Genomic DNA, 7933 nt, shown 5'->3' on the forward strand with positions numbered 1-7933 from the left:
TCTGTAGGGAAGGATATTTAGTCAGACAAATCCTCATAATTACTTTTTCACTTCTCTTAAACTGCTGACTTCAAGAAAAATGCCTCTCTTGTCAGATTGTGGGGTTTTTTTGACATTTCTGTCTAGAGTTGTGTAGAACCTTCAGTTGCAGGTGTATTAAATGAATGCCTGAGCTTGCAGGGTGGAGCTTCTTAACGAAACAACTGAGTGACTGAAATATCTTTTAAGCTGTTGCTATTCGTATTGTTTTGAGAGTAATTAAGAGTGCACTTCCAGACACAGTAGTTCATCAGATCCGCAGCAACCTGCAGAGCCCAACAGCTTGACTGCTAGTAATGTTCTGTGCTACAGAAAATTCTAGACAAGTCAGTTGTACTATTTGTGGTGACCAATGCTACAGTCTGTGTGACAAGCTGGTGTTGTTAAATGGTGGTTCTTTTGCTCTAACCCCACATTTCAGTGCTCATCAAGCCAATATGAGACCTTCTGTGGGTTTTGGTGGTTTGAGATTAAGACTTAAATGCATGTTTAAGACTTAAACACACTCAGGTCTTAAACCAACCCTGCACCTGCTGTAACCCCAGAGAAAGGCTGAACTGCAGCTATCAGATCTGCCCCAGCTGAGGCTGTTGCCTCAGTGGTGTCACCTGCGAACTCCCACCCCAGAGCTTCAGGCTGTGTTCTGTGTAAGTGCCAAGGGACAGGGTATGGGGGTGGGAAGGGCAGGATCTGTTTTGTCTAACTTCAGCAGCATAACATTGAGCTATGCAAGCTTAACCTAGCTGCTTGGGCTTATTTTATAGGCAGTGTAGGGAGGGGGAGAGACCTGCAGAAAGCAATACATGCCATTTTCCTTAAACTTATTTTACGATGGGGTGAGTTATCCTTTGGAAGTGCCTATTTCTTGCCAGTGATAGCTAAAAGAACCCAACTAACTTAGATTAATAGCTTTTAGGTGCCTAAAACTAGTGAAGATGAATTTTCATGTGGTTTTAGGGTTCCTCTGACCTCTGGAGCCTTTGCGGTCTGGTGGTGTGCCCCACACGAATTGCATGCCATACAAACTTATCCTCACCCCATTTAGATGTTACTGGAGACTACTGGGAGGAATGGCTCAGGTTCAGATGAAATGAAACCAAGAGCTGAAGTGCCTGCCTGCGAACATGCATATGCCTTCCACTGCACACATGAACTAGACAGAAGGAAGGAAAAGGCAAGCAATGCAGAGAAGCTTGTTAGTTGGAGAATAAAAATGTCAAAAGAGTTACCCAGGTTTTCTAACAGAACAATACATCAGCTGCACATTTGCCAAACAAATTAAACATCCGCTAATGAAGAGCAGTTGAATGGAAAGCTTTTTTAGTGTATCTGTCCACTTAGATAGTGGCTTGATAGTCTTACTTCATTCACAGTCAATTAATATCACAAACCTCCTATGAAAGAACAAGGATTAGCTCCTTTTTTTAAAACTAAATTGATATTAATGAAATGGATTAACTACTGCTTAACAGAAGTAGTAAAGTAACAAGTTAAACTGCTCTAAACCTTCCTCTGGGTGTGTAATTCCTCTATTACATAGGCTCTTTCACTAGTGAGAAGCAGCACCTTTTAATTTGATAAGATCATAATCACGTTCCCAAAAAGTTCTAATGACCGCCTGAATTCCATTCTCTAAATTGTTGTGATCACTTTGCGGTGCATCTGAATTTTTGTCAAAAAGTGGTTGCTTCAAGGCCACAGTGGCTTTGTGGCCCTGACTCCAGGTGACAGTCTGGGGTTTTGCCAAGAGGTCTGTCCTCATTTTGGCACTGTTTTGATGCCTTAATAAAATACTGTTGATGAGTTTCCAGTCAAAGGAAAAATGAGAATAATTTTAAAGAGTGCTTACAATATCTTCAGAACATACTATTTCATGGAAACTTTTCCCCACTGAGACAACACCAGCAGCTTTCTAATCGTTTGTTCTGCCCTTCCCTTGAGAACATCCCACTCTCCTGTGTCCAAAAGGAAGAAATAAAATCTGTGACGTTCCCCAAAAGGAACATTTCCTGCATCCAGGAAAAAGAAATGTTCCTCTAGCAGGTAAGTCTCCTAATGAGTAAAATTTCCTTCCATTCAGGGAGCTGCGTAGAAATTGTTCTAAGTCAGGTGCCTTGTTGGCTGAATGAATTTCAGATGTGCTAAATGAAAAGCATTGCTGTGTCATGATACAACAAAAGAAAAAATAAATATGAATGTATCCTTAAAAAGGCCAGGAAGATTTGTTGGGGTGTTTTTTTAACTTTTGCACCTAGATTTTGATCTGGGAACTGAAATCTCTGGCAGGTCTTCAGCAGAGACCACTGAATTGCTAGCAGCTGCTAGGTTTTCTGTTTCTTAATTTCTGAGTATAATCAACAGCTGAAAATAGGAAGAAACAGCCACGTGTGTGTAACTATGGAATATTTTTTCGGAAAGGTTCTTTTTTGACTTTCACCAGAAAGCTCTGAAGTGGATAAAACACAACTGATTTTGTGGAATTTGTCACCTTATTCTAGGAACGTAACTGGGGAACCTTTGTCATGACCTGACTCACCCCAGATGTCTTCTAGAGTAAACGGTCACATCCAGAAAATGATTCAGATTTGAGGATGCACCAAGCCTTCACTAGGAACGAAGGATCTTGAGAGACAAGATCAAAGCTGCCTAAAAGGGGATTCATCTGACTCAAGTGAAACCATCTAAAATTGTGGCAGTGAATTTATATCAGTCGCCCGGGCTTCCTTTCTCACCAACCGACGCGCACAGAGCCGGGATATGATGCCTCCCTCCTGCCCCTCTGTGCTGGTTACAGATGGAGCTGAAGATGATGTGCTCAGACCAACCTTTCGACAGCCAAATGCAGGTGAGATTTGTTGCAAGCAGAGTGGCTGGAAACCCAGCTGGGAACCGAAGCCCTCTGTCCTGAATGAACCACCTTAGATTATTCATTTTTTTGAGGAACACATACATTTGTGGTTTGTCTGTGCCTTTGTCCACACAGCATTGATGTTGACAGGATTATTTAACTGACCTGTACTAGCAGTTATTTTATTAGATGTCCTTCTGTAATCCTTATATTTTCTGTAAAGGTGAGCAAGATATCTGCCCTGCCTAGAATTCCTACTGGCATCAGCAGAAGTGTGTGTTAATTTTTGCACAGTTAAGTTAATTTACGCACTTTTTCTAGAAAGTTAAAATAAATACCCAGAATTAATTTTCTAGGGGACTGAGTCTAATTCAAATTCAATTAATAGTTTCAGCCAAAAAAAAATGTGGGGAAAACTGCTTGGAAAATCTAAAAATGTTTGTGTTTGAACATTTAAAAACAATATTCGCGGCTTTCTTTTCATCAGTTGCTTAACAATTAAGCAGGCTCGGGAAAACAAACCCACAAAATATTTTGTAAGAAATCCCCGAATGAGATGCAATGTTTCATTTAATTTGAAACTCAATGATTTGTGTTTATTCTGAACTAATTATTTTATTTTTTTTATATCTGTTTATGTTCCAGCATTTCAATCCATTTTTTCCAGTGTTCAATTTAACTGCTGACTCGGAAAGGTCGTTATTAACTGTGCCTGGACTCCTTACTCTACCATTCACACAGGTAAATGTGTAGCAGCTGTGACACTTGATTAATGTTTTTCCTCAAGTGATATATCATACAAAGCTGCTTCTATACCTGCACTATGGTCCAGCTCTTAAATAAAAACCCCTCTGAGGTCCTATTTTGTATACAGGATGAATACATTGGATACGCAGGAAGGAATTCCACGCAGAAGGGATGTTTGTAAAGCTCTCCTTGAATGTCCTCGTAAGCTTTCCTTTCAATGGGCATCATCTAAGCCATTGGTTTCCCCCTCTGATGCTGGGCGAGATGCTTACATTTCCACTACCTCTGACTTGTGAAGGGTGTGATGTGTTTGTGCATTGCTTACCCACTAAGACTGACTGATCCCCTGACAAATCCTACGTGTACGAAGCCAAACACAAGGTAAAAGGTAATGAAATGCCTGACGAGAACTGCACCGTGCTGACCGAGTTCATTCTCTTGGGTTTCACTGACCGTCTGGAGCTGGAGATACCTTTGTTTGGGCTCTTCCTACTCATCTACGCCACCACTTTGGTGGGGAACGCTGGCCTCATTGTGCTCGTCCAGCTCAATGCCTGCCTTCACACCCCCATGTACTACTTCCTAAGCAATTTATCCTTCTTAGACCTTAGCTGTTCATCTGCCATTGCTCCCAAGATGCTGGTCAATCTGTTAGCACGGCGGAAGACCATTTCTTTAGTTGGCTGCGCGTCACAGATGTTTCTCTCTGCTGCCTTCACCGATGCAGAGTGCCTCATTCTGGCTGCGATGGCCTACGACCGCTACGTGGCCATATGTCATCCTCTCGTCTACACCGTTGCCATGTCCCGCAGGGTCTGCACCTCCATGGTAGCTGGGGCTTATCTCAGCGGGGGTCTGACCTCGCTGGTGCACACATCTTTCACATTCACGTTGTCGTTCTGCAGCTCCAATGTAATCAACCATTTCTTCTGTGACGTTCCCCCACTGCTGGAGCTCTCCTGCTCCAGCACGCGCACCAGCGAGGTGCTGCTCTTCACCTTCTGCGGCTTTGTACAAACCAGCACCTTCCTGAGCATTGCTGTCTCCTACGCCTGCATCCTCAGCACCATCCTGCGGATCCACGGGGCAGACAGCAGGCACAAAGCCTTCTACACCTGCACCTCCCATCTGATGGCTGTTGGGTTGTTCTACGGCTCCCTCCTCTTCATGTATTTACGGCCCAGCTCCAGCTACTCGCTGGACACAGACAAAGCGATCTCTGCGTTTTATACTGTCGTCTTTCCCATGCTCAACCCCCTGATTTATAGCCTGAGGAACAAAGAGGTGAAGGATGCCCTACAGAGAACAGCAGCGAGAAGAGTGTTTTCTCAGTGATTTTTCTAAGGAGTGAAAAGGTACAGTCTGTTTCTGGTGTGACAGACAATGAAAATACAAGAGATGGGATCCACCTGACTAAATGTAGATGACTTGTCAGGAATATCTGCATCTGAACTAGCTTTCCAGCTGAAGCAGGGTCACCCAGAGCAGGCTGCACAGCACTGCGTCCAGGTGGGGCTTGAAGATCTCCAGACAAGGAGACTCCACAGCCTCCCTGGGCAGCCTGGGCCAGGGCTCCGTCACCCTCAGAGGGAAGAAGTTCTTCCTCATCTTCAGCTGGAGTTTCCTCTGCTTCAGTTTGTGCCCGTTGCCCCTTGTCCTGTCACTGGGCACCACTGAAAAGAGTCTGGCCCCGTCCTCCTGACCCCCACCCTGCAGATATTTAGAGGCATTTCAAAGGTCCCCTCTCAGCCTTCTCTTCTCCAGGCTAAACAAGCCCAGCTCCCTCAGCCTCTCCTCGTAGGAGAGATGCTCCAGTCCCCTCCTCATCCTCGTAGCCCTCCGCTGGACTCTCTCCAGTAGCTCCTCATCTTTCTGGAACTGGGGAGCCCAGAACTGGACACAGCACTGCAGATGGGGCCTCACCGGGGCAGAGCAGAGGGGGAGGAGAACCTCCCTCGCCCTGCTGCCCACACTCCTCTGAATGCGCCCCAGCAAGGTTACAGGCACTTCGAGAGCGCAGCCCGGGAGCTGGAGGCTGACGCCTGCGGGGCACAGGCGCGGCCACAAGTCCCGACCCGCTCAGGGGGCCTCCCCCCAATATGGACGCCGCCTCCCGTTTCCCAGCAGGCTGCTTGGCGGCTCGGTGACGTCATCATCCCGCGACGTCGGAGCCTCATCCCCCTGCCTCCGCCGCGGCAGAGCCGGGGGATACCGGAAAACACTCCGCCCGCCTCCAGCTACCCGCGAGCCGCTGCCGCCAGTCCCGGCACCCCCCCCCCTACGCCGAACCGCAGAGAGCTCCGCACAGTCCCCGGCAGCGGCCCCGCCGAGGGTGGTAGCGGGGACGCGACGCTCCGCCTTCCCGCCACGGCGCCACGGACTACATCTCCCAGCATCCCCCGCGGCAGCGGCGCATGCGCCGCGCCTGTCCCGCGCACGGAGCCCTCCCATTGGCTCAGGTAGGAGCTCCGCAGCCGGCAGCGCCCCCTCGCGGCAGCGCACGCCGGGCCTCCCGCCCCACAGGCCAGGCCTCACCGGGGCCCTCGGGCGCCCCTCAGCGACGCGCGGGCTCCGTCCCGGGCCCCAGGCCCGGCCCGAGCTACCCCGCTGCTGCCTGGAGGGAGGGCGGGCCTGAGCTGGCGGCTGGGCTGGTAACGGGGCCGGGTGGTGCTGGGGCGGGACAAGGCCGGGGCCTGCTTCCTCCCGGGGCCTGCTGGGTGCGGAGGAGCCTGCGGGGCGGGTGCTGGCTTCTGGCTGACGGATCCCTGCGGCTCGCGGGGAGAGGAGAAGGGCAGCCGAGTGCTGCGCCCGCCTGCGTGTCCTTTACCATTGTTCCCTCTCTCCCCGGCGCTGCACCGACCCCGGCGCTGAAGACCTAACGCCTGAGTGGCCGGCTTTGGCCCCGCCGGCTGGCAGAGCGCGCTTGCTCGCGTCATGGCAAGCTGGAGGAGCTCAGGGCGCGGGCTGGCGGAGGAGGGAGATGCCCCAATGCGGTTCCAGCCAGCCTCAGGCAGTCAAATGAGGTAGAAGCGTCGCTCGGCTTGGTGCCGCTGAGGGGAAGAAGGCTCAGGCGAGTCCTGACAACAGTTGTATGGCTCAAGGAAGTGGAGCTAATGTACACGAAGGCCAACAAAGTGGAAAGTACTCATAGGAAGATGAGTGTTCTTGCTTTACGATGATGGGATTAGGCAGGTGTGTTGGCTGCGCAAATGGGAATGATACCGGGAGGTGCCACTGGCAGTTGGCAGCTTTCCGCTGTCCTTCCTCCCTCCCCCAAATTCCATTAAATCTCTGCGATTCTGGGGGGAAGGAGTTGATATGGGAGGAGGAGGGGTGCTGGGAAGCCTGACCAACTTCTCGGTCTGCTAGTGGATGACTGTAATGGTGCTGTAAGCAAGACGGGAACATTGACAGAGTTTCTGACGTCTTCCTCGAAAGAGTTGTAAGGGACGGCGTTCTTCCCAAGGCAGCTCTGAAATCAAAGCCGAGCGCTGTGACCTTTCGCATCTCCCCTGACTTGGGGTGTAGTGCAAGGACAATACGCTAGTTTTCAAAGATAAATGAAGATGCTTTTTAAAAGTTGCTCTTGGCAAACGAATAGCACCTCGGTTTGGTTACTGCAGACGTCAGACAAAACACGCTGCCTGGAAATGAAATGCTATCTCGTTCTCAAGGAGGAAAATGAATAAAAGCCTTGTGCTGGTCGGGAAGATTCTTTCTGCTTCCCGATTCCTAGCCCTTAGGGTTTGGTTGCTTTCGTAGGTGCTGTTGCTCAACCCTGGTACTCCCACCTAAGAGGAAAGCAGAAGCTGACTGAAACAAAAATTGGCCTGTCTGAGTATGGCTGGGGGTGGTACGGGGAAAGGGGTAGAGCTGTCTCCTACTGCTCATTTCTGGCAGAAGGCAATTCTGAAGGACTTGGTACGAGAAGAGAAAGTTAGAAAGTTCCCAGCTGATCCAGAGTAACGATGGTGTCCCTTTCTCTTCCCATTCCTCAGTCTCCCCATGCTCTGGTGTTTCTTACACTGGATGTGGCTGTAGAAACGGATAGATTCCTGGTCCCCTTCCTGCTTCCTTTTCAGCACCCTCAATTTCCAGCTTTTTTCCTGGTTTGTCAGCTGTGTTATTGTAGCCCTCTTTGCGGTCGTGTCACTGTGATGTGACTATGGGCCAGTGTAGGCCGAAGTAGTTTGGGAAGTCCTCTTTTCTCCTGTACTTGGCCACTTCTGGATTGAGCTGCTTTTCTGGCCTCTAGAGTGGAGCAAGAAGGTATTAAAGCCTTCCCACCTCAGGAAGTTT

At 49.3% G+C, this 7933-nt stretch overlaps 1 protein-coding gene across 2 annotated transcripts; it reads left to right on the forward strand.

Annotated features, from left to right (window-relative positions):
- Nucleotides 1-707: 707 nt before the first annotated feature.
- Nucleotides 708-4969, forward strand: LOC104339411 (olfactory receptor 5AS1). 2 transcript variants are annotated; one of them, XM_075425599.1, is made up of 2 exons: nucleotides 708-722; nucleotides 4043-4969. In XM_075425599.1, the coding sequence occupies exons 1-2, from the start codon at nucleotides 708-710 to the stop codon at nucleotides 4967-4969; spliced, it is 942 nt and encodes a 313-aa protein (XP_075281714.1). The 2 variants fall into 2 exon arrangements, with proteins under 2 accessions (XP_075281714.1, XP_009943866.2); XM_009945564.2 differs by lacking the exon at nucleotides 708-722 and having other exon boundaries at nucleotides 4031-4969.
- The last annotated feature ends 2964 nt before the right edge of the window (nucleotides 4970-7933 follow it).

This window comes from Opisthocomus hoazin, chromosome 7, assembly GCF_030867145.1.
Source record: "Opisthocomus hoazin isolate bOpiHoa1 chromosome 7, bOpiHoa1.hap1, whole genome shotgun sequence".
Lineage (NCBI taxonomy): Eukaryota > Metazoa > Chordata > Aves > Opisthocomiformes > Opisthocomidae > Opisthocomus > Opisthocomus hoazin.